The 27,569-nt window shown below is 42.3% G+C and overlaps 1 protein-coding gene across 6 annotated transcripts in view; it reads right to left on the minus strand.

The window, feature by feature from the left end:
- Positions 1 to 27,569, minus strand: part of PCYT1A (phosphate cytidylyltransferase 1A, choline) — a 95,567-nt gene that overhangs the window by 18,311 nt on the left and 49,687 nt on the right. For all 6 annotated transcript variants that reach the window (XM_066241740.1, XM_066241744.1, XM_066241746.1 and 3 more), the window contains one exon: positions 10,113 to 10,212. In XM_066241740.1, coding sequence (XP_066097837.1) covers positions 10,113 to 10,212 — 100 coding nt within the window. The remainder of the gene's footprint in view (positions 1 to 10,112; positions 10,213 to 27,569) is intronic.

Genomic DNA, 27,569 nt, shown 5'->3' on the forward strand with positions numbered 1-27,569 from the left:
TATTCATTGAAGCATTGTTTGTAATTCCAAAATTTTAGAAACAACCTCATTTTCAATGGAAGACTGACTATGCTATGATACACCCATTAAAAGGATAGGAAGATACATACATTATTTACTTAGATATCCATAAGAAACTGTAAAACTGGAGATTTCAAGATGGCTGCAGAGTAAGGTGGAAGCTACACTCACCTCCTCCTGGCACCAAACCAGATTTACAGCTAAATTATAGAGCAGTCAGCCTAAAAGACCAATTGAAGGACAGCTGAACAGGAGTTCAGGATTTATAGAAGTTACACAGAGACTGGTAAGAAGGCGGAGACACAGAGAGAGCTGGTAGCTGAGAAACCAGAGGGATAATCTTGGCTGCAAAGGTACCCCCTTAGGAGCGTGGGGTCTCGACCACAGGCTGGGACCCCCTATCCAGAGCACCAGGGCCAGGAAGAGGAATGTGTATAGCATCTGACAGTGAAAATCAGCTGGGACTCCGACTTCCGGAAAGAAGGAAACTGCTAGAATCCCAAGTGCTCTCCTACAGGGTCAACGCATAGGAGCTTGCTCTTGGGCACTCGCCTGGAACTGCTGTAGACGGAAGGTGACTTAGGGTATACAGAAGTCGTAAAAAAGAAGATCTGGGTGGCATGGCGCTGACGAGAGATCTGGAAGGTCAGCTACTGGGTCCTCAGGCAATATCCCATACCACTCTCAAGTGCCATCTTCCCAGGGCTGGGCACTCCTAGTCTTACAGCACCAGCCTGAGGAGTGCACTAACCTAGTCCTAGAAATATTGGCAACACCACCCTGCCAAGCTTGAATCTGGCAGAAAGGACTGTCAGCTGCACCCAACAGGAACCTTTGGTGTGCTCTTTCTTTGGAGAAACTATAGGCAGACACTCAGACAGACACTGAACTGTGAGGTTTTGGAATAGGGGCCAGTCTTCCCCACCACTTGCAGGCTTAGCCAGCACCCCCAGCCCCAAGTCCTTGTGGCCCTGCCCTGCTGATCTCAGTTTGTGCAGGGTAAGGAAGGGCTGCTAGGAGTTGGGACTGTCGGGGTGTGTCTCCCTTACAGGCTCCGGACCTGGGCTCTAGGTGTGCCTGTGGAACTGGGGGGAGGTGTGGAGCTTGCTCCCCTCTTGTGGGCTTGGCCAATGCCATCCCCAGCAGAAGACTGTCTGATCTGTTTTACTAAGTCCCAGTGGCCCCATCCTGCCAGCCCCCTTCTGCAGAGGCAAGGGAACAGCAGTCAGAGCTAGGAACTTTGGAGCACATCGCCCTAGAATCTCCTGTCTGAGTCTCTGACAGTGCAGTTGTAGAGCAAAGGGGAGATGAGCAGCTTGCCCCCTCCTGAGGGCTCAGCTGGCACCACCCCCAATGGAAGACACTCTGGATCTGTTTTTCCAAGTCCCGGTGGCCCAGCCCTGCTGAGCTTATTCCTGCAGGGGGACAGCTGGTTGCACCCAACCTGAACCAGTGGTGTGCTCCTCCTGGGGAAGCTAGAGTTGGAGACTCTAGCAGAAACTGAGTGTATGGCTCTGAAGTAGTGGCCACATTCTCCCCACCGAGTGCCTGACTCAGTGTGCTGCCCCCAGGAGGGGACCCATCCTCATCCTCCCGACCTGGTCAACATGCCCTAGCTTGCACCGTGTGGAAGAAGCAGTGGGGCATAGACAGTCTTTTTTCAAAAGGCTCTGGAATAAGTCCAGGCAACCTCAGAGGGTGGTAGAGTAGCCAACAGGTGGACGCCAATCTCAGTGAGCCTTGGAACTTTTGTTGCTGCTCAGAGCTTCAGGAAGCTGACCCGTGTACACAGCTTGGCCACTTGCAGGCATACCCAAGCCCAACAGACACAGCCACAATCAGTGAAGAGTGTGGTAGCTCCACACAGGTAGTCCAAGGCTGGTTACACATGACATCTGACATCGACCTGCACCGGAACCCTGTCTAAGTGGACCTAGAACCAACACAACCAGTGATGGGCTTCAAACCTTACCAGAGTTCAACCCAACTAGTCAGACAGATAACACAGCCAAAGGGTAACTCCAACAGGCACCAGACCCTGCTGGGAACAACTGCCTTGGGGGACAGCCCCTGAATAGTAACTCATACATGCTGAACAAGGTCTGTTCTTCTAGTCAGCCAGCCTGAGAGTTAACTCCACCCATAAACGGGCCAACAGCATTCAAGACTCAACTATGGCAGGAGGGGGCACATAACACACACAAGAACACTTCTGGAGGACATAGCTCAGGCGATCTAGAATATTACACCACTGAAACCCACGAGGCACCCACATCAGAAAGTCCTCATAACAATTTTGGGAGTCATAGCAGACCTACCTAATACACAGAGTCAAACACAAAAAGGCAGACAAAATGGGTAGACAAAGAAATATGTCCCAAATAAAAGAATAAGGGAAATCCCCAGAAAAATAATTAAATGAAATGGAAGCAACCAAAATACAGTGGCCCCTTGTCTATCGTGGGGGTGAGGTTCCAGAACCCGCCGCGAAAGGCAAAAATCCGTGAAGTAGTGAACTTCTATTTATTTTATTATATATATAATATATATAATATATATATATGGCTTTATAACCCCTCTCCACACTCTTATAAACCTTTCCCACACTGTTATTAACCTTTCCCACACACTTATAAACACTTCCTATGCTATTAAACACTTTCTACACTCTTAAACCTACGTAATTTTAATGACATATAAAAATATCTAGCCTGACCTGTGGTGGCACAGTGGATCAAGCATCGACCTGGAATTCTGAGGTCGCTGGTTCAAAACCTTGGTTTCCCTGGTCAAGGCACATATGGGAGTTGATGCTTCCTGCTCCTCCCCTCTTCCCCTCTCTCTCTCTCCCTCTCTCTTTCTCTCTCTCCTCTCTAAAATGAATAAATAAAATCTAAAAGAAAAAATATCTATATACCACAAAATCCCGCAATATAGTGAAAAATCCATGATACAAAATTAGATATATACAATTTAAAAATTCGCGATACAGTAAGACCGTGAAAAGTGAACAGCGATATGGCAAGGGATGACTGTATATAGAAAATACTGCCTGACCAGTGGTGGTGCAGTGGATAGAGCATCAACCTGGAATGCTGGGGTCCCAGGTTTGAAACCTCAAGGTCAACAGCTTGGGCCCACGCTCACCAGCTTGAGCACAGGGTCATTGGCTTGAGCGCAAGATCATCAACATGATCCCAAGATTCCTGGCTTGAGCCCATAGGTCACTGGCTAGAAACCCAAGGTTGCTGGCTTGAGCAAGGTGTCACTGGCTGGGCTTAATCCCAACATACAAGAAGCACTGAATGAACAACTAAAGTGAAGCCAACTACAAGTTGATGCTTCTCATTCTCTCTCTTCTCTCTTTTTTCTCCCTTCCTTCTCTCTCAAAATCAATTTTAAAAAAGAAAATCCTAAAAGACTCCACCAAAAAAACTACTAGAATTTATAAATGAATTTGGTAAAGTAGCAGGATAAAATTCTTTTTTTATTATTAAGTGAGAGGCAGGAAGGCAGGGAGGCAGAGACACAGACTCCTGCATGCACCCTGACCAGGATCCACCCAGTAAGCCCCCTACTACAGGGCAATGCTCTGCCCATCTGGGGCCACTGCTCCACTGCTTGGCAACCAAGCTATGTCAGCACCTGAGGCAAGGCCATGGAGCCATTCTCAGCGTCTGGTGCCAACTTGCTCGAACAAATCAAGCCATGACTGTGTGAGAAGAGAGAGACAGAAGCCCTGGCCAGTTGGCTCAGTGGTAGAGCATTGGCCTGGCATGAAGGAGTCCTGGGGGTTTGATTCCCAGCCAGGGCATACAGGAGAAGCGCCCATCTGCTTCTCCACCACTCCCCCTCTCCTTCCTCTCTGTCTCTCTCTTCTCCTCCCACAGCCAAGGCTCCATTGGAGCAAAGTTGGCCCGGGCGCTGAGGATGGCTCTATGGCCTCTGCCTCAGGTGCTAGAATGGCTCTGGTTGCCACAGAGCGACGCCCCAGATGGGCAGAGCATCGCCCCCTGGTGGACGTGCTGGGTGGATCCCGGTCAGGTGCATGCGGGAGTCTGTCTGACTGCCTCCCCGTTTCCAGCTTCAGAAAAATGAAAATAAATAAATAAACAAATAAATAAATAAAAATAAAATGTTTTAATAAAATAAACACATCAGGACAATGAAAAAACTCAGAAATAATATGATGAATTAAGAGTTGGAAAGGTTATGGCTCAAGCTTAACCTGCCTCTTTCCTCTGTATCATTAACATTTTTAAACCTGTTTCCTCATCTATAAAATAAAGCAAAACCAAACCAAACCTGAGTAGTATATCTCATCTATATCCTAGAAACCATGATCATGAATTAACTAACATACTTCCATCTTTTCTAAAAAAGTCCAGAGTAGCTATAACCTCACTTTACTTGATTCTATAAAAAAAGGATAGAATACAAAAATTACAAATATTTTGTTGGGCCCTGGTCAGGTGGCACAGTGGACAGAGCATCGTCCCGGCACATCGTCCCGGATGGCACCATGGGTTCCATCCCAGGTCAAGGCACATATGAGAATCAACCAATGAGTGAACAACTAAATAGAACTAAGTGGAATAATGAGTTGATGCCTCTCTCTCTTTCACTCTCCCCCTTCCCTTCTCTCTCCCTCTCTCTTCCTTTCCCTCTCTCCCTCAAATCAATGAGAAAAAAAAAAGAATGTTTTGTTATTTTTTGCCATTAGCATCCATCAAGGGCAAAATGAGATTTCCTGATAGTGAAAATAGCATAGAATGTTGTTGAACTAGTGGCTGTTTGCCAGTAGCTAATCATCCTTTTTTTTTTTTTTTTTTTTACAGGGACAGAGAGAGTCAGAGAGAGGGATAGACAGACAGGAATGAAGAGAGACGAGAAGCATCAATCATCAGTTTTTTGTTGCGAAACCTTAGTTGTTCATTGATTGCTTCCTCATATGTGCCTTGACCGCGGGCCTTCAGCAGACCGAGTAACCCCTTGCTTGAGCCAGCGACCTTGGGTCCAAGCTGGTGAGCTTTTTGCTCAAGGCAGATGAGCCCGTGCTCAAGCTGATGACCTCGGGGTCTCGAACCTGGGTCCTCCACATCCCAGTCCAATGTTCTATCCACTGCGCCACAACCTGGTCAGGAGCTAATCATCCTTTATTAGGCCATGTCACTACTGAATCCTTTCTCTCAGACCATCCCCAGATGTGCTTCTTGCCATCTTCAGTGTTTCCCCCAGCCTCCCAACTTCTCAATTCCCTATGACTTAACCTCGTCTTTGGTGAGCTTAGGCTAGTATATTAACCAAATGACCAGAAGGGGCCACTGTTGAACTAGAAAATCCAAGGAGGAAGCATAAGTTATTCATTCTTACACCAAATGGCTATTGGCCAGAATAACCATAACCTCTGATTTACATCTGTTGTCTCAGCATATTAATAAAAGTAAACCCTTTCGCCTGACCAGGCGGTGGTGCAGTGGATAGAGCGTAGGACTGGGACATAGAGAACCGGGTTCAAAACCCTGAGGTCACCAGCTTGAACGCTGGCTCACCAATTTGAGTGTGGGGTTGCTGGCTTGAGCCCAAGGTCACTGGCTTGAGCAAAGAGTCACCCTGTTCTGCTGTAGCCCCCCAGTCAAGGCACAGATGAGAAAGCAATCAATGAACAATGAAGGAGCTGCGGAGAATTGATGCTTCTCATTTCTCTCCCTTCTGCCTGTCTGTCCCTCTCTCTGCCTGTCACCAAAAAAAACCCAAAAAACCTTTCACTCTCAAAATGGTCCTGAATTAGATTACAAATTATAGTCCTTGTACTACTGCTGGCTAAGTAACTAGATGTTCTCCTTCAGGCCAAACAGACCTGAGTTTCAATGTATTATCTCTTTCAATACTTATCACCAAAATATTTTGTCCCTAAAAGATTTCTAATGCCCTTCACTCTGCTTTTTCTTCCTTTCTCCAAGAAAACATATCACTGTTTTGTTTCATTTTCTAATCTTTCAAAAGAGATGATCTTCTCATCTCTCGCAAGCCACATTTCTTTTTTCTCTGGGTGGTGAGATTTCTCCTGGATTATACAAACTTCTCTCTCTTATACTACCTTAACCTCCCAAGTGAAAAACTATGGGCAAAGGGAGGAATGCTCCCTTATACCAATTATTTGTTTAAAATTCACTAACTATAGCATGTATGTGTAAATTCATTACTGGTTTATCCCTTGTCCAGCGCTAGCATGAATTCAGTCAGTTACTTGGCTATTTAACATAAAACTGGACAGAATGAGATATAGGAGAAACAATGGAGATGGAATTAGACTGGCAAACGTTAAAGAATAATCCATGACTATCCATACCACATAAAATACAATCAATTGGCTGATGGTCTTCTATTGTTCATAACTAACGTCTATGAAGAGTTGTACCACTCCAGGGTGAAAAGAGCACAAAGATGAAAACACTGCCCTGGCCAGTTGGCTCAGTGGTAGAGCGTCAGCCTGGCGTGCAGGAGTCCCAGGTTCGATTCCCAGCCAGGGCACACAGGAGAAGCACCCATCTGCTTCTCCACCCCTCCCCCTCTCCTTCCTCTCTGTCTCTCTCTTCCCCTCCCGCAGCCAGGGCTCCATTGAAGCAAAGTTGGCCCGGGCGCTGAGGATGGCTCTGTGGCCTCTGCCTCAGGCCCTAGAATGGCTCTGGATGCAACAGAGCAATGCACCAGATGGGCAGAGCATCGCCCCCTGGTGGGTGTGCCAAGTGGATCCCGGTCGGGCGCATGCAGGAGTCTGTCTGACTGCCTCCTCGTTTCCAACTTCAGAAAAATACAAAAAAAAAAAAAAAAGAAAAAGAAAAAAAAAGATGGAAAAACCTAGGTTTTAGCTTCAATTCTATTACTAATTATTTGTTTTACTGTAGAGGAGTAGTTTCTATGGACCTTAATTCCTTCATGTGTATAATAAAGACACTATAAAGTATATTATCTCAAAAATGAATTACTTATAAAATTCTATTATTTCTAAAAAATTTTTGAGAGAGGCAGGGAGAGAGAGAGAGAGAGAGAAAGAGAGAGAGAAACATCGAGGTGCTCCTGTATGTGCCCTGACCGGGGAACTGAGCCGGCAATCTCTGCGCTCTAGGATGATGTTCCAACCAACTGAGCTATCTGGCCAGGGCTTTAAAAATTTTTTAAATTAGGCCCTGGCCGGTTGGCTCAGCGGTAGAGCGTTGGCCTAGCGTGCGGAGGACCCGGGTTCGATTCCCGGCCAGGGCACACAGGAGAAGCGCCCATTTGCTTCTCCACCCCTCCGCCGCGCTTTCCTCTCTGTCTCTCTCTTCCCCTCCCGCAGCCAAGGCTCCATTGGAGCAAAGATGGCCCGGGCGCTGGGGATGGCTCTGTGGCCTCTGCCTCAGGCGCTAGAGTGGCTCTGGTCGCAATATGGCAACGCCCAGGATGGGCAGAGCATCGCCCCCTGGGGGGCAGAGCGTCGCCCCTGGTGGGCGTGCCGGGTGGATCCCGGTCGGGCGCATGCGGGAGTCTGTCTGACTGTCTCTCCCTGTTTCCAGCTTCAGAAAAATGGAAAAAAAAAAAAAAAAAAAATTTTAAATTAGATTTATTAGTTAGTGCTGGTTAATTATAAGCTTCCAAACTTGTGAAAAGTACATCTACACACTCCTACATTTTATAGTGTAGGTGATATAGACAGATTAGCAGCAATTGACCCTAGCCAGGTGGCTCAGTTAGCATCAACCTGATGTGCCAAGGTTGTGGGTCTGATTGCCAGTCATGGTCAGGGCACACACAAGAATGAACCAGTGAATGCATAAATAAGTGGAACAACAAATCAATGTTTCTCTCTCTACAAACTGTTTCTCTCTCTCTCTCCCCCTTCCTCTCTCTCTCCTCCTTCCTCTCTCAAATCAATAAATAAAAATTTAATAAACATAAATAGATTAGCAACAAGCTGAGCAATAAAACTAACATGGTCACGTCTGAGAGGTACTGCATTCTAAATGTGTGTTATTACAGAGTACATGAAAAGTTCTTGCCCTCAACTGACTCCACTACCACATCTGAATGTGACCCTTGAACTGTTTGGTGGCATTTTGAAATTTGACCTGCCACCATTACACCCTGTTATATATAGCATATTTTTCCATGTTGTCATTTTACCTGCCCCATTAGCCTTGTCTGTTATTCAAGTAAGGGAAGCCAAACCCAAAACATCACATCATGAATCAGAAAGGTTACGATCAACACGTACGAACATTTTTGCAAAAGGAAAGCATTCTCTGGAATTTTGAGTGCCTAAAAACTATACTCCATATACCCAAGATATAGCCAAGGGGTATTGGGATCACTTGCCTGACACTGCCCAGCATTCATTTCTATTTGTATTAGCTACTCCCCAGTTACAACAGGGAGCAAATATACTAACACTATTAAGAAGTAACCACAAATATCTTCTATATAGATTTGTAGCTATAAATGCTTTTTATTCCTTAGTTCTTGCCTGAGTTTGAGTCCAAACCTATGTTTACAGAATAGACAGAATACTTAAAATAGTAATCAGAAAAAATAAAAAAGGACTGAAGAAAAGGAGAATTAAAGAACTTACAGAGAAGAACAGCTGCCTACAGGACTCTGTATGTACAACAAATGCTCATGGAAATTTCTATGTATGATGATCCCTAAAACCAAAGGCCCAAAACAAGAAGAGCATCTAGCTTACATACATTATGTAAACTAAGCATACAAATAAAGAGTATGGGCTTTGAAAATGATAAATTGAGACTTTAAAAAAACCGAAAAATTATAATATCAATAAAGATAAAAGTGATGAGCATCTCTGAACCTGGAATGTTCTTATCCTCTATCATCAACAGCATCATAGCTAGGGTACTCACTGATAGAAAGATTTGGGGAACAATTCTGAAGGTTATTAAAAATGTGACTGCTTGCCCTGGCTGGTTGGCTCAGTGGTGGAGCGTCGGCCTGGCGTGCAGGAGTCCCAGGTTCGATTCCCGGCCAGGGCACACAGGAGAAGCACCCATTTGCTTTTCCACCCCTCCCCTTCTCCTTCCTCTCTATCTCTCTCTTCCCCTCCCGCAGCCAAGGCTCCATTAGAGCAAAGTTGGTTGGGCGCTGAGGATGGCTCCATGGCCTCTGCCTCAGGCACTAGAATGGCTCCGACTGCAAGGGAGCATTACCCGCCCCCCCCCCCTGCCCCCTGTGGGCATGCCGGGTGGATCCTGGTCAGGCGCATGTGGGAGTCTGACTGCCTCCCTGATTCTAACTTTGAAAAATATAAATAAATAAAAAATGTGACAGCCTGCTGGACCTGTTGTGGTGCAGTGGGTAAAGCATCAACCTAGAATGCTGAGGTTGCTGGTTTGAAACCCTGGGCTTGCCTGGTCAAGGCACATATGGGAGTTGATGTTTCCTGCTCCTTTCCCCCCTTTCTCTCTCTCTCTCTCTCTTTCTCTTTACCCTTTAAAATGAATAAAGTCTTTAAAAAAATTTTTTTTAAATGTGACAGCCTGACATATTATTTGACATATAACAGACGAGATTAAAATCCAGCTCAGGCTATATCTTATTGTCTCTGTTCCACTCTATCTCATAACTCTGACAATAGCCCAGGTTGCAAGTGTGTACTACTAAATCTCAAAGCTGTGACAACATACTGGAAAACAGGTTTATAATAATAAGAAAAAATGAAATTGTTTGGAGTACAGTAAGGGAGATAAGAGGGACTCCTCCCCCTTGTCCCAACTGGCCTTTATAGGTAAACTGAGGGAAGAATATAGAAAGTAGGTGTATATTTAATAAATGCATTGAATGCTAAAAACAAGAGCAAAACACCTGACCTTTGGTGGTACAGTGGATCAAGCATCGACTAGGAATGCTGAGGCCACTGGTTCAAAACCCTGGGCTTGCCTCTTCAATTCAAGGCACATATGAGAAGCAACTGCTAGGAGTTGATGCTTCCCCCCTCAACCCCCTTCTTTCTCTCTATCTCTCTAAAATCCATAAATAAAATCTTTTTTTAAAAGTCTAAAAACAATAGCAAAACAACAAAAAAATGGGCATTTACTTACAAGGAGTTCCTCTGGTGGCTTCTTCCATAGTTACCCTGACATAGGGCCGACTAAAGTCTACTTCAATTTCATCAGAAAAAGGAGCTGGCTGCCGTAACCCCTTAAGAAAAGGAAAGTAAAGGGACAAAAAAACAGTTAAATTCAATGGTACAAACTGAAATACTCAAAAAATGGCAGCATTAAAGAACAATCAGTTATTCAATACACTGTGACTACAATTCCTCCTAAAACTTCATAACAAAAAAAGAAAAAAAAAGCATTCCAAAATGACAAGTGAATGTTGCTACATTTTACCGAATGGGTAAATCATGGGCTGAAAGACAAATGTCTGGCTGGTGATTTCAGGGTAAAGACCTAGCAAGGTGGCTGGCAGTCACAATTAACTGGGTCCAGAATGACGGCTCCTCTGCTGCACGGTGAACAGCCAACCCTGTTCTATGTGACTAAATTGCCAAGGTTCGTAAGTGCATTTTCAAATCACCTCAACTAGGGAACTGGGAAGGCAAATAGCCCCCTTGTACTTTATTAAAGTACAACTATCACTGTGTAATTCTTTGCAATGTAAGTATGTTCTAATGCTCATAATAGCCCTGTGAAGCAAGTAGTACAATAGTCGGTGTCCTCAATATTATTGAGATGAGGAAAACAAGGATCAACAAAGTTATATGAATTGTATGCAACTGCTCAGAGGCAAAGCTGAAATAAGGAGTCAGGTATACTTTTTTCCTCTATAAAGGAAACCCTTGCTCAAGAGTTTTAACTTTTTTCCTATTTTATTCTATTTGATGATTTTGTGAATGCAACAGTTTTCTTAAAATTATTTTTGGATTGTTTCTTGCTAGTATATAGAAATGCAATTAATTTGTGAGTGAGTGTCTGTACGTGTATGATTTCAGTTGCTTCTTGCATATTGACCTTATGTCCTTTGACTTCGCTAAACTTAATGATTAATCCCAGCAGTTTGTTTATTTGGCAGATTCTAAAGGTTTTCTACATATAAGATAATGTCATCTTGAATCAAGACTGCTTTACTTATTCCTTTCCAACCTGGATGCCTTTATTTTCCTTTTACTATCCCTTCTTGCACTAGTTGGAACCTCTAGTACAGTGTTGAATAGACGTGGGAAGGACAAACATCCTGTCTACTTCCCAGTTTTAGGCAATCTTTAACCATTAAGTACTGTATTATGTTACCTGTAAGCTTTTTAAAGATGCCCTTTATTAGGCTGAGAAATCTCTTCTTTTTGTAGTTTGTTGAGTTTTTATAATGAATAAGTGTTGGATTTTGTCAAATGCTTTGTCTGTATTATTGAAACCATCATATTTTGGTTTTGTCTTTTATTTTATTATCATATATTAAATAAATTGATTTTAATATGTTAAACCAACCTTGCACACCTGAGTGAAATCCTTCTTGGTCATGTTATATAAATCATTTTATATGTTTCTAAATATATTGTTGGCCCTGGCCGGTTGGCTCAGCGGTAGAGCGTCGGCCTGGCATGCGGGGGACCTGGGTTCGATTCCTGGCCAGGGCACATAGGAGAGGTGCCCATTTGCTTCTCCACCCCCCCCCTCCTTCCTCTCTGTCTCTCTCTTCCCCTCCCGCAGCCAAGGCTCCATTGGAGCAAAGATGGCCCGGGTGCTGGGGATGGCTCCTTGGCCTCTGCCCCAGGCGCTAGAGTGGCTCTGGTCGCGGCAGAGCAACGCCCTGGAGGGGCAGAGCATCGCCCCCTGATGGGCAGAGCGTCGCCCCTGGTGAGCGTGCCAGGTGGATCCCGGTCGGGCGCATGCGGGAGTCTGTCTGACTGTCTCTCCCTGTTTCCAGCTTCAGAGAAATGCAAAATAAATAAATAAATAAATAAATAAATAAATATATTGTTAAGGACTTAAATTTTTTTTAAATTTATTCATTTTAGAGTGGAGAGAGAGAGAGAGAGAGAGAAAGGGGGGTAGGAGCAAGAACCATCAACTCCCATATGTGCCTTGACCGGGTAAACCCAGAGTTTCAAACTGGTAATCTCAGCATTCCAGGTCGACATTTTATTCACTGTGCCATTGCAGGTCAGGCCTATTGTTAAGGACTTTTGCACCTAAATTTGTGAGGGATTTTGAACAATGATTGTCCTTTCTTGTGCTGTTTTTGTCTGGCTTTGTTATTTCCTTCCTTCTACTAGCTCTGGGCTTTACTTGCTGTTCTTTTTCTAGTTCTTTTAGATGCAGGGTTAAGTTGTTTATTTGAGCTTTTTCTAGCTTCTTGAGGTATGCCTGTAATGCTATAAACTTCCCTCTCAGGACTGCTTTTGCTGTGTCTCATAAATTTTGAGTTGATGTATGCTCATTATCGTTTGTTTCTAGGAATTTTTAATTTCTTCTTTGATCTCAATGTTAACCCATTCATTGTTTAATAACGTGCTATTTAGTTTCCAAGTGTTTGAATGTTTTTCAATTTTTCTATTGTGGTTGATTTCTAGTTTAATGCCATTGTGATCAGAGAAAGTGCTCGATATGATTTCAATCTTCTTAAATTTGTTGAGCCCGCTTTTGTGCCCTAACATGTGGTCTATTCTAGAGAATGTACCATGAGCGCTCTGGTATAGGATTGGTACTTTTTCTTCCTTAAATGTTTTATGGCACTCACCAATGAAGCCATCTGGGCCCAGACTTGTCTTGCAGAAAGACTTTTAAAGACTAATTCAAGGCTCTGGCCAGATAGCTCAGGGATAAAACCCTGACCTGACATACCAGAGGTCATGGGTTCAACCTGGTCAAGGCATATATGAGAAACAATCAATGAGTACATACTTAATGGAACAGGTAAGTGAAACAAGTTCTCTCTCTGTCTCTCCTTCCTTCTTCCTTCCTTCATTAATGGAAAAATTAAAGACTAATTCAATTTTTTTAAAATTTGGGATAGGTCTATTCACAATTTATATTTCATTCTGGCTCAGTTCTGATCATTTGTCTCTTTCTAGGAATTTGTTTATTAAATCTAAATTGTCAACATTTTTGGCATGAAGTTGTTCATAATATTCTTTTATAATTCCTTTAATTTCTGTTGGGATGTAGTAATGTTCCCTTAGAATTTTAAATTCTAAACAGACTACATCCTGATTGGGCTAATCCAGAGACTAGGAAAACACAGTTTTGTTCTGTTTTCAGATAAGGATTTTTTTTTTTTTGACAAAGACATAGAGTCAGAGAGAGGAACAGATGAGGACAGACAGACAGGAAGGGAGACAGATGAGAAGCATCAATTCTTCATTGCAGCACCTTAGTTGTTCATTAATTGCTTTCTCATATGTGCCTTGACCCAGGGGCTACAGCAGAGCTAGTGACCTCTTGCTCAAGCCAGCAACTTTGGGCTTGTGCCAGTGACCTTGGGCTTCAAGTCAGAGAACTTTGGGATCGAGCCAGTGACCATGGGGTCATGTCTGTGATCCCATGCTCAAGCCAGCAACCCCGCACTCAAGCTGGTAAGCCCATGCTCAAGCAGGTGACCGTGGGGTTTCGAACCTGGGTCTTCTGCATCCCAGTCCAATGTTCTATCCATTGTGCTGCCACCTGGTCAGGCAAAATAAATTTTTTTAACTGATTTTTAAAGAGAGGAAGGGAGAGACAGAAACATCAATCTGTTTCTGTATGTGTCTTGATCGGGGATTGAACCAGCAACATTTGCATGTCAGGGTGACACTCTCACCAACCAAGCTATACAGTCAGAATAGATAAGGATAGATTGTTTTTTAATTAAGTTGGGTTTTTTGTTTGTTCATTTGTTTTTTAAAGAGAGAGAGAAAGAGAAAGGGAAAGGGATGAGAAGTCTCAACTCATAGTTGTGTCATTTCAGTTGTTCATTGATTGCTTCTCATATGTGTCTTGACCAAGGGACTCAAGATGAGCCAGTGACCCCTTCCTCAAGCCAGCAACCTTGGGCCTCAAGCCAGAGACCTCTGCATCATGTCCATGATACCATACTCAAGCTGGTGAGCCTGCACTGAAGCTGCATGAGCCCACGCACAAGCCAGCAACCTCTACGTTTTGAACCTGGGACCTCAGTGTCCCAGGTTGACACTCTACCCCCTGCACCACCACTGGTCAGGCTCAATTAAGTTTTAAAATTAAAATATATTTATCTTTAATATCACTTACATAAGCTAGTTTAAAATATACTAAAGCTATAAAATAAGTAAAAACATTTATTTTTAGATGTGTGTGTATGTGTTATCCTTTTTAGAACTCTTTTATTTATTTATTTATTTTTAATAAGCTTTTACTTATTGATTTTTCTGGGGCAGGGGAATGAGAAGTATCAACTCATAGTTGCTTCACTTTAGTTGTTCCTTGATTGCTTGTCATATGTGCCTTTACCAGGTAAGCCCAGGGTTTTGAACTAGTAACCTTAGGGTTCCAGATCTATGTTTTATTCACTGCACCACCACAGGTCAAGCAGAACATTTTTAAAAAGAATAGACCAAGGACCTAAATGTGCACTTTTCTAAATTATTAGTGATTTTCCTATAGATTAGAGGAAACAATTTATCCTCTAGAAGTTAACACTCAAAGAATTGCTTAAGTAATTTGTATTTCTAAAAGTATATGCCATTCACAAAATAATACATATTCTACGATTTCGTCTATATGAAGGTCAAAAACAGGAAAAGTTAATCTATGGTTAATAGAAGCTAGAGGAAAAGATGAAAGAAGAAGAGAGCAAGAGAGAGACAGAGACAGAGAGAGAGGGGGAGAGAAAGAGAGAGGAAGGAAGGGAGGGAGGAAGGGAAGGGAAAGGAAGGGAAGGAAGGAATATAGAAGCCAGAAGACAAAGGAAATTTGGAGAAAGAGTATACTAACTAGTAGAAGGCATGAGAAAGTCTTCCGGGAGTAATGGTAATGATATACATAAACATTTACTGAATTGTAGTCTTAAGGTTTGTGCACTATTCAATATGTAAGTTATAACTCAAGAAACAGATGACATTCAGCCATAAAAAGGAATGTAGTACCGATACATGCTACAACATGGAAAACATTATGCTATGTGGAAAAGCCTGCCAAAAAAGACCACTTACTATATGATTCCATTTATACATAATGTCTAGAACAGAAAAACGTAGAGACAGAATGTAGATTAGTGTTTACCCTTGGGTTGGGAGGGTTGGGAAGAAATGGCTAGTGACTGCTAATGGGTACAGGGTTTCTCCCTGGGGTGACAAAATGTTTTAAAATGAACAATATGATGGTTGCACAACTCTGAATATTCTAAAAGCCACTGAACTGCACACTTTAAATGGGTATTGAATTATAACAGTATATGAATTATATCCCAATAAAGTTGTTTATATATTTTATACCAGGGGTCCCCAAACTACAGCCCGTGGGCCGCATGTGGCCCCCTGAGGCCATTTATCTGGCCCCCACCGCACTTCCAGAAGGGACACCTCTTTCATTGGTGGTCAGTGAGAGGAGCATAGTTCCCACTGAAATACTGGTCAGTTTGTTTATTTAAATTTACTTGTTCTTTATTTTAAATATTGTATTTGTTCCCATTTTGTTTTTTTTTTACTTTATAATAAGATATGTGCAGTGTGCATAGGGATTTGTTCATAGTTTTTTTTATAGTCCAGCCTTCCAACGGTCTGAGGGACAGTGAACTGGTCCCTGTGTAAAAAGTTTGGGGACCCCTGTGTCATACAGTTGTCTCTCACCATATCACAGTTCACTTTCATGGTCTCACTGTATCATGGATTTTTAATTGTATATATCTAATTTTGTATCACAGATTTTTTGTATCATGGGATTTTGCAGTATATGGGTATTTTTATATATCATTTTAATTATTTTTGTGGTAAAATAAGCATTTTCTAGACTGTAAAATTAAAAATATAAAAAATATTAATTAAAACATATTAAAAGAATATTAAATCATCATTATCTTCATCATTCAAGTTGTATATTCACTGGTGAGTACCCATTTAGAATTTTATATGTTGGCCTGACCTGTGGTGGCACAGTGGATCAAGCGTCGACCTGAAATGCTGAGGTTGCCGGTTTAAAACCCTGGGCTTGCCCGGTCAAGGCACATATGGGAGTTGATGCTTCCTGCTCCTGCCCCCCTTCTCTCTCTCTCTCTATCTCTCTGTCTCTCTTCTCTAAAATGAATAAATAAAAATAATTTTTAAAAAAAGAATTTTATATGTTGTTAAAATTACATAGGTTTAAAAGTATATAAAGTGTTTAAGAGCATAGGAAGTGTTTATAAGAGTATGGGAAAGGTTAATAACAGTGTGGGAAAGTTTATAAGATTGTGGGGAGGGTTTATAAAGCCTTAAAATATATAAAAACATATATAAAACAAATAGAAAAAAATATACTTATTAACAATAGTGCATGAAAATAAAAGACCAGCCTTACTGTGTCTGTGAAAGTTATTAGTAATAATACGGTGAAGCTGGTTGTTAACTGTTGAGGAATTTTGTGGGCCAGTTATTAAGTCATTGGTTGCTTAAAATCAACCACAGAACTCAGCAAATGCTTCATATCAGGGTTTATTTTTTCCCTCAGTGAGCCAGTTTATCAGAATACCCCTGGTTATTTTGCATACTTAGAAATAGATGGAGTCAAAGTTTATCATAGAAAAGAGAACATGGACTTACAGATTTTTTCCATTAATGTTTCAGTGAAAGTAGAAAGGATGACAGATAAAAGATTTTGTGGGGAAAAAAAGTATGTGGAATATGATTAGAAAAAATATTGTCACTTGATAAAGAGAGTAGTTTACAATAACTGAAATTTTGATCTGAAGAAAAGAAGTTTGTATATTATTACCAGGAATAGAGAAGTTTTAAAAGAAAGTTAATATTAAAGAAAATGAGAACAAAGAAAAGTCTTTGAATTTGGAGAATCAAATGACTATTAAGAAACCTTCTTGAATACATTAGTGAAAGTCAGAACACCAATGCCTTTAAGAAAATTTGGAAGACAAAGAAATAGATTAGTATTAATCTCTCAATAGAGATATGTAACCATAAAGATAAAAACAGAAAGGTGCCTAAAGAGGACAGAAGGATCAAGTGGCAGTATTTAATTAAGGAGATTTGTACATGTCCAAGACAGAGGGAAAGGAGCCAAAAAGATTGAAAATACTGAAGAAGGAAAAAATCATAAAGGAAGGAAGAGGCTAGAAGGATTGCAGGGAATGGCCTCAAAGGAGAGCAGGGGGAAGGTGTTAGCTCTAGAAATAAGAAGGATCACATTTTTCTAAAACCAGAAGAAAGGTAAGGTGATGAAAGGACAACATTAAATATAAAGGAAGAAAGATGTAGCCTGACCAGGCAGTGGGACAGTGGATAGTGTTGGACTGGGACCCAGTTTCAAAACCCCGAGGTCGCTGGCTTGAGTGCGGGCTCATCTGGTTTGAGTGGGGGCTCACCAGCTTGAGTGCTGGGTTGCTGGCTTGAGCGTGGGATCACAGACACGACTCTATGGTCACTGGCTTGAGCAAGAAGTCACTTGCTCTGCTGCAGCCCTCTGGTCAAGGCACATATGAGAAAGCAATCAGTGAACAACTAAGGTGCCGCAATGAAGAATTGATGCTTCTCATCTCTCCCTATCTGTCTGTCCCTATCTGTTCCTCTCTCTGTCTCTCTCTCTCTGTCTCTGTCACACACCAAAAAATAGAAGAAAGATGTACAAACATCTATCTGATGCCCTCAATTTTTTCAATATAGGAGAAAAGGAAGTGAGGTTACCTACGAAGTACATGCAGGTTGGAAAGAGACTGAAAGCTTGATGAAAGAAAAAAATGATTGGAATAGTTGCTGTGGGAAGTGTATTGGAGTATTAGCAAATAATTACTGGGACTTTTGTGCACTATATATTCAGTCCAGATCAAGCTAGAAACTTTCATCTATAGTAGCTAAGTTCATAGTTCCAGGAAGAGAAACAAAGAATTAACAGACACAGTGAAAGACCTGAGGTTAGGCCCTAGTGAATGGAAGGGAGAGAAAAGAGGGAAGTGAAAAGTTAAGGGGACAAAGATATTGAGACATTTCTCCAAAGAAGATATGCTAATGACAAAAAAGCACATAAATAGATGCTCAACAATATTAGTCTTTATGGAAATGCAAATCAAAACCACAACAAGATACTTCTTATCCATTAGGATGGCTATAAGCAAAAAAGACAAGGCAGTAACAGAAACGGCCTTCACACGCTGCTGTTGTGAGTGCAAACTGGTACACAGCTTTGGAAAACAGGTCTTCAAAATGTTAAACAGAATACCATATGACCCTAGGTATTCTGGGAAATTACACTCCTAGGAATAAGACCAATAGAATGAAAACATGTTTTAAGAAGAACTTGTACATGTTCATAACAGTATTATTCACAATAATGTTCATAACAGTATTATTCACAATAGCCAAAAGTGAAAATAATCCAAATATCCATTAACTGATGGAATGGATAAACAAAATGATATGTCTGTGTGGAATACTATTCACCTATGAAAAGGAATGAAGTACTGATACAGGCTACCACCTAGATAGAACATGCTAAGTAAAAGAAGCCAGACTACAAAGACACATACTGTATGATTCCATTTATATGAAATGGTCAGAACTAGGAACAGAAAGTAGATTAGTGATTGCCAGGAGGTAGAAGGAGACAGGAATAGAGCATGACTGCTAATGGGTAGAGAGTTTCTTTTTGTGCTGATGAAAATATTCTGGAATTAGTGGTGAAGGTTGCCCAACATTGTGAATATACTAAAAACCACTGAATTGTACACTTTACAATGGTTAAAAATAGTAAATTTTATCTCAACTTAAAAAAATACATTAAGTACCAATCTTTTTTTTTTTTAATTTATTTTAGCGAGAGAGGGAAGAGAGAGAGACAGGAATATCAATCTGTTCCTGAAGAGCCCTGACTGGGGATCAAACCAGCAACCTCTTCACTTTGGGACAAAGCTCTAACCAACCAAGCTATCTGGCCAGGGCAATTATTCAATCTTTCATAACTCTGTTTCTTCAGTCTTCTTTGTAGTATCGTGTAGGTTCCAAAGCAGAAGGCAAATGCAGCTGTCTCTCCTGGCTAGGGTTTGCGCTGAATCAATTTCTCCTACATATAAAAAATGAAACCTAAGTTTCTTCAGCTGCAGCAGATCAGCAAAACCTTTATCTCGTCTAGGGTTGCCTCCAGTTAGTAAGTGTAGTATTTTTACAAACGTCATGTTACGCTCATCAGTTAGAAAACAGTGTCTCTAAAAGCTAAGGTTTATAAAAGTAGGGCTAAGTATTTCTACCATGTTGTAAAACATACCTCATTCATTTTTTTTTAACTGAGATAGAGAGAGTCAGAGAGAGGGATAGATAGGGACAGACAGACAGGAACAAAGAGAGATGAGAAGAATCAATCATCAGTTTTTCGTTGTGATACCTTAGTTGTTCATTGATTGCTTTCTTATATGGGCCTTCAGCAGACCGCGTAACCCCTTGCTCGAGCCAGCAACCTTGGGTCCAAGCTGGTGAGCTTTACTCAAACCAGATGAGCCCGCACTCAAGCTGGCGACCTCAGGGTCTCAAACCTGGGTCCTCCGCATCCCAGTCCAATGATCTGTCCACTGTGCCACCACCTGGTCAGGCCATACCTCATTCATTTTAACCTCAAGGGAATCCTACAAAATAATATTTCTTTCTTTTCTTTCTTTCCTTCTTTCTTTTCTTGTCTTCTCTCTCTCTTCCCCTCCCTCCCTTTCTTTCTTTTTATTGAGTTTATTGGGGTGACACTGATTAACATAATTATACAGGTTTCAGATGCCTGGTTCTATTCTTTAACACATCTCTGTACACTGCATTGTGTGTTCACCCACATCTCTTTTAATTGAAGCATTTAATCCATTTGCACCTAAAGTAATTGTTAGATCCAAGATGGCAGCAGAGTAGGTGAAAGTTGAACTCATCTCTTCCAAGGTCCAAACCGGTATTACAGCTAAATTATAGAATAATCAACTTCAATAATCAACTGAAGACTAGCTGAACAGAAATCTTATAACCAACTATTTACAGAAGAAGCCACATCAAGTGGTAGGAAGGCCTGACCTATGGTGGCACAGTGGATAAAGCATTGACCTGGAATGCTGAGGCCACTGTTTGAACCCTGGGCTTGCCTGGTCAAGGCACATACGAGAAGCAACTACCACCAGTTGATGCTTCCTGCTCCTTCCCTACTCCTTCTCTCTCTCTCTCTCTCTCTCTCTCTCTCTCTCTCTCTCTAAAAAAAAAGACTGGTAGGAAGGACAAAGACATGAAAAAGGCTGGCCCTGCATCTATATGCTTCATTAGAACCCAGAGGACTATCTCAGCTGCAAAGACTGAGACTACTAAAGGGCATGGGTCTCAGCCCCACACAGGGCTCCTCCCAGCCTGATGTACCAGAGCCTAGAAAAGGAGTCCACATAACATGTGGAGTCTTCTAGAAACCCAGGCACCCTGCTAAAGGGCCAGTGCACAAAACTTCATTCACAGCCACTCACCATGGGCTCCAAAGAGAGAAGGTGGATCGGAGCAGACAGGAGTCGTGTGAGGACAGACTAGGTTGTATGGCTCTGGGGAGAGAGCTGAGGGAACAGCCGCCTGGGTTCCTGTACTGGTCCCTCTCCCATACCACCCACAGACGCCATCTTTCCTGGGTCAAGCATTCCCCTCCACACTGCATCAGCCTGGAGGAATGCACTAGCCCCACCCTCCCAACTCCCAGTTGCCTTGCCCTGATGAGCTAATACCTGCAGAGGAGTCAGCTCTCTGGGCCCAACATGTAGACTTTCTTAAAGGGCTCTTGATAGTTATCTCAGGAGGGTGTCAGAGACCTAGTTGTGTGGCAGGGACCATTCTCTGCCCAGCCTACTCAGTGCTGCCACCCCACTAAAGATCCACTAGCCCTACCCTCCCAACACCCACTGGCCCCAAGTTCTTGCCCTGCAGAGAAGTCAGCTGCTGTGGCCCGCTTGGGCCCTTCGTGCACTCTCTTGGAAGTCTCTTGAAGAAGAAAAGACTGAGTTCTGTGTCACTATGGTGGGGACCATTTTCCCTTCCAAACCCAACCCACACTACTGTTCCTGTGCAGAGCCCTCCCAAATCTTGTCTATCTGGGTCTGACGAACTCTGCTGGCCTTGCCCTGACAAATCCCTGAGACGCTAACTCACCACAAAGCTCTATGAGCACCTGGGCAGTGACAGCTGGCCTTGGTGTACCCTGAGACTTTTGCTGAGTGGCCTCCCTCCTAGCACCAGCACCAAGTTTGAATCTGAATCAGTCTGGTCTGGTGAACAGCACTCATCTCTACCTGGTGACTCACTGAGAACTTACCTCACGTAACTTGCATACTGCCAGAGGCTCTCTCAGTGACTTACCCTAACAGGAAGCCAACAACTGGGGGCAGATCTTGGGGTACCTTGAGCCTTTTACTGACATGCTCCCAGTCTTGGTGCTACTAGAAGCCAGCCTTGGTGCACAGTTTGGCCTCTCCACTCCATACCCAAACCCAGCAGAAGCAACCACAAACTGTGGATCGCTTGGTAGCTCAAACAGGTAACCCAGGACTGGTCACAGGCAGCACCTGACATTGACCTGCACCAGAGTCTCTCCCAAGAGACCCAAGAACCAACATATCTAGTGATGAAACTGAGACCACATTAGAACACAACCCAATTAGCTCACAAGTGGCACACCCAAAGGAGGATATTGGAGGCATGAGACCCTGATGAGGAAAATTCCAATTCATAGGGTCAGCCCCCGCACAGCAGTTCATACACTGTGGTCAGGGTCAATCCTCATAGTCAACAAGCCTGAAGGACAACCCCACCCACTGATGGGCCAACAGCAATCAAGATTCATTACAACAGGAAGGTTTACATCACCAACACAATGGACATTCCTGGAGCACCTAGGTGATCAGGGAGACTGCACCACTGAGCCCCACAAAACACCTTTTGTAAAAGGCCACCATACCAAAACTGGTAGGCACAGCAGATCTACCTACTACACAGAAACAACTACAAGAGGCAGCCAAAATGGGGAGACAAAGAAACATGCCCCAAATAAAAGAACAAGAGAAATTCCCTGAAAAAGAACTAAATGAAATGGAGACAAGCAATCAACCAGATACAGAGTTAAAACAATGGTTATAAAGATACTCAAGGAACTTAGGGGAAGAATGGATAAACTCTATGAGAACTTAAACAAGGAGACAGTAACATTAAAAAAGGGCATTAGAGGCCCTGGCCGGTTGGCTCAGCGGTAGAGCGTCGGCCTGGCGTGCGGGGGACCTGGGTTCGATTCCCGGCCAGGGCACATAGGAGAAGCGCCCATTTGCTTCTCCACCCCCCCCTTCCTCTCTGTCTCTCTCTTCCCCTCCCGCAGCCAAGGCTCCATTGGAGCAGAGATGGCCCGGGCGCTGGGGATGGCTCCTTGACCTCTGCCCCAGGCGCTAGAGTGGCTCTGGTCGCGGCAGAGCGTCACCCCCTGGTGGGCCTGCCGGGTGGATCCCGGAAGGGCGCATGCGGGAGTCTGTCTGACTGTTTCTCCCCGTTTCCAGCTTCAGAAAAATACAAAAAAAAAAAAAAAGAAAAGAAAAGAAAGAAAGAAAAAAGAATCCAAAAAAATGAGGATAGTTAAGGGATGTCTGGGACAATATAAAGTATAATAACGTCCACATTATAGGGGTACCAAAAGGAGAAGAGAGAAAGAAAGGGATTGAGAACCTATTTGAAGTAATAATGACTGAAAACTTCCCTAAACTGGTGAAGGAAAAAGACACAAGTCCAGGAAGGACAGAGATGAACAAGATGAACCCAAAGAGGCCCACACCTTGACATATCATAATTAAAATAGCAAAAGCTGAAAACAAAGTGAATCTTAGAAAAAAAGAAAGACAGTTTCCTACAAAAGCACTCCCATAAGATTGTCAGCTAATTTCTTAACAAACTTTGCAGGCCAGAAGGTACTGGCACAAAATATTCCAAGTGTTGAAAAGCAAATACCTACAACCAAGATTATTCTACCCAGAAAAGCTATTATTTAGAATCAAAGAGCATAAAAAGAGCTTCCAAGACAAGAAAAAGCTAAAGGATCTCATCACCACCAAACCAGTATTACAAGAAATGTTAAAGATTCTTCTTTAAGAAAAATAAAAAAATAATAATAAATATGAATAATAAAATGGCAATGAATACATCTATCAACAATTACTATGTTTTTATTTTTCAATTACAGTTTACATTCAGTATTATTTTGTACTAGTTTCAGGTGTATAACATAGTGGTTAGACAATCATATACTTTACAAGGTGTTCCCTCCAATATTTCTAGTACCCACCTGGCAATGTACATAGTTATTACAATATTATTGACTATACTCCCCATGCTGTATTCTTTATACCAACACTGTTCATGATTGTTTGATATTGTTGGTGCTGGGGCAGGCACTGCCCCAGAGGATGGCCAGCAGGTAGGAGGCAAAGTAGTGCATGCATCTCAGAGGTGGCAGAGAGGCCTCACATGTGTGACCTCAGAGGCGACAGGCTGGAAAAGCTCTTGTCTGTTTCTTAGATTCCTATTTATCCTTCCAAGTTCAGCTCAGAAATAATCTCAATGAAACTTTTCAAAAACCACTGTCCCCAGCCCTCAGTCAAAGTTAATCTGTTGCTCCTCAAGACAGCCATTGGTCCTCTAACCTATTTGGCCTTTTCATACTCTATCTTCATTATGTCCTTTCCCCCTATTTGTGAACTTCTTAAGGGTAAGGTCTTCTTTTCATCTCTGTATCTCCAATTCTAACAACTGGCACACAGAGGTTCTTAATATATGTTGACTGAAATGAGATTATAAGATCTATCTCCATAAGCAGAACTGTGGCCAATCTTCCCCAGAGTTTAGGTACTTTGTGACTTACTCATACATATGATAAATATTAAAATAGGCTAAATGTCTTATTCTTTGTAAATATTTTTGTGATCCTTTTGACTGTACCTTTAGAAACATCTGTATAAGTAAATTCTTTATACTTACAGACAAACTAGCCATAAAGTTATCCCTTAATTTTTCCTCAACTCTTCTATCTCTTTTCTTTCCATTTCATATTGACCTATCAATCCAGCTATCTCATACTTGGTGATCCTCCCCATTCCTTTCCCCACTTGCAAGGAAAGCACTTTTCTGAAGCTAATGAGCTTTGAGTTACGGAGCTCCACATCATGCTCATGTCTCTCAAGGGGAAGGTCTTGCTTATCTTTACACTCCCAGTACCTCCTGCCACGTTGGCACATTATAAGTGTGTGATAAAATCTTGTTTTCCCAATCCAAATTTCAGCTAATGATTAGACATATAAAGCATGGTATGTGGTATATGATGGCTTGCTATCTGTCAATGAAGAGAAATGAAGTACTGATACCTGCTACAACATTAATGAATCCTGGAAACATGCCAGTGAAAGAAGCCAACCACAAAAGACCACATACTGTATGGCGCCATCTGTATGTAGTGTCCAGAATAGGCAAATCTATAGCGAGTAAGATAGATTAGAGGTTTCTAGAGGCTGGGGAGGTTGAAAGGAAATGGGGAGTGAATGCTAACAGGTATGGGGCGTCTTTCTTAGAGTGACAAAAGTATTCTAAAATTGGTTGTGTTGATGGTTGTACACTTTGTGAATATACTAAAAACCACTGAACTGTACAGCTTAAATTGGTGGATTATATGATCTCGATAAAGCTGTTATTAAAAAAGAAAACTATCTTGTTTGCTTTTGCTTTAGAGTTCAAAGGGTTTCAGAGATAGAAAGTACAGGTACATATTGGAGAGGATAAACAGGTTTATTTAACATATACTCCTCATTACAATCAGTCCAGCCAGTTGGGTGAGTGAATCTTTAACCATTAGTCCATGCTAAACTGTCACTGTGTGCCAGAGAAGAATGTGGAATAAGTAACAAGTCACTCAACTGATCTGTGACATGAATATATTAAACAAAGTAATTTAAAACACTGAGATCGCCTGACCAGGCATTGGCGCAGTGGATAGAGTGTCGGACTGGGATGCAGAGGACCCAAGTTCGAGACCCCGAGGTTGCCAGCTTGAGCACGGGCTCATCTGGTTTGAGCGTGGGCTCATCTGGTTTGAGCAGAGCTCAGACCCAAGGTCGCTGGCTCAAGCAAGGGGTTACTCGGTCTGCTGTAGACCCACAGTCAAGGCACATATGAGAAAGCAATCAATGAACAACTAAGGTGTCGCAATGAAAAACTAATAATTGATGCTTCTCATCTCTCTCCGTTCCTGTCTATCCCTATCTATCCCTCTCTCTGACTCTCTCTCTGTCTCTGTAAATAAAAAATAAATAAATAAATAAAAATAAAACACCAAGATCACTCAGATTCTAAGGACCAAGAAATTTAAGTCTTCTCAAACTCCATTCCACTAAGATAGGCCTTCATTGTTTTATTCCTGGTTATAGTGATTGGCTGAGAGTACCACCTACTTGGTTATAACTTGTCACTATTCCAAGTGAGATTGCAAAATTGGTGCCCACCACCACCTCATTAATCTAAACAAAGAAACATTCAGCAATTAACAATGTCCTGTTTGGTTGACTGCTGAATTGTTTTCATCATTTTCTTGATGCAATATGCAGAATAATGGCCCCCTAAAGATATCTACATCTTACCCATCTTACCCCCTAGAACCTATGACTGCTTTCTTTACATGGTAAAAGGGGCTTTGCATATATTACAGCTAGTGCTCGACTTATGACCATGATCGGTTCCAACAGACCGGTCGGTTCCAACAGATCATTCGTAACACAATTTGGTCGTAAGTTGAGTAGGCTATATGTACAGTACTGTGAAATGATGTTATAAAAATCTTTAAGTCATATTTTATCATAATTTTCTTTCATTATTGTTATATTTTATAATTTTCTTCGTTCATTTTACTGCCATTTGTATCATCTCTACACCATTTTGTTTCTTATTTTTACATTGGTCAGGTTTAAGTAAAACACTGCATTACCAGTACAACTGGTTTAATATAAATATTTGCAAAGACAATTTCCTCTTGGTAGACATCTTGGGAGGGGTTTGATGAAAAATATCCAAGACACAAAACACAAATTGCTGTACCGAGTCTGGGATAACAGTTGAAATGGTGCATGCAGAGATGGTAGTGCTGCCGGAAGCTGGTCTGCACTGTCGTACGCCCAGCTGGGCAACGCTGTGCTGCCAGACACAGAGCAGTTGTGGCTAGAGATTGTGGTCATAAAGTCGAATGGTCATAAGTTGCATAGGTCATAAGTCAATCAATATTTGTAAAGGATTTTGAGACAGGGAGATTATCCCGTATTATACAGGTATGTCCGATATAATCACAAGGGTCTTTATGAGTGAATGAGGGAGGCAGGAGACTCAGAATCAGGAAATGTGATGACAGAAGTAGTGGTCAGGTGATGCGATTGCTGGCTAGCACTACAAGCAAAGTGATGTGGGCAGCCTAGAAGCTGGGAAAGGCAAGAAAACAGATCTCCCCTAGAACTTCCAGCCCTGCTAACACTTTGATTTTAGTTCTCCAAGAGCCTTTTCAGTCTTCTGACCTCCATGACTGTAAAATAATATATGTGTTATTTCAGCCCATTAAATCTGTGATAACTCGTTATAGCAGCAATAGGAAACTAATACACTTGCCCCCACAAATATCATAAATACCAGGCTCAGAGCATATGCCTCCTATCTGTGAAGTCCAGTTGCTTTTATTGCTCAAGATAGAGTATTGGTTCAGAACAATTGTTAACTGTGTCAAAGAAGAAATGTTTTTCCCTTTGGACTATGAAGCACCAGAACTAACCAATGGAAACTGTAGTTTGATCACTGGCTAATGATCAACATAGGTAAAAAAAAAATACAGAAACATGCAATTCTGTCACTGTTTTGTTGTTTGTTTTTTTGTGTAAGTGAAAGGAGGGGAGATAGTGTTACAGACTCCAACATACATCCCGACCAAGATCCACCTGGCAACCCCAGTCTGAGGCTGATGCTCCAACCAACCTATTTTTAGCACCTGAGGCTGATGCTGGGACCAACCAAGCTATCCTCAGCACCCAAGCTGATGCTCAAATGAATGAAGCCACTGGCTTCAGGAGGGAGAAAGGGAGAGAAGGGGGAGAGGGACGGGGGCAAGAAGCAGATGGTTGCTTCTCTTGTATGCTCTGATTGGGAATCAAACCCAATACGTCTGCACTCCGGGCCGATGCTCTATCCACTGAGGAAACTGGCCAGGGCTCTGTCATTGGGATTTTGAAAGACAGATTTCATGCCCTGGCTAGGTAGCTCAGTTAGAGCATCATCCCAACATGCTGAGGTTGTGGGTTCAATACCCAGTCAGGGCACATATAAGAGTCAACCAGTGAATGTATAA

Source organism: Saccopteryx bilineata, chromosome 8 (genome assembly GCF_036850765.1).
Source record: "Saccopteryx bilineata isolate mSacBil1 chromosome 8, mSacBil1_pri_phased_curated, whole genome shotgun sequence".
NCBI lineage: Eukaryota > Metazoa > Chordata > Mammalia > Chiroptera > Emballonuridae > Saccopteryx > Saccopteryx bilineata.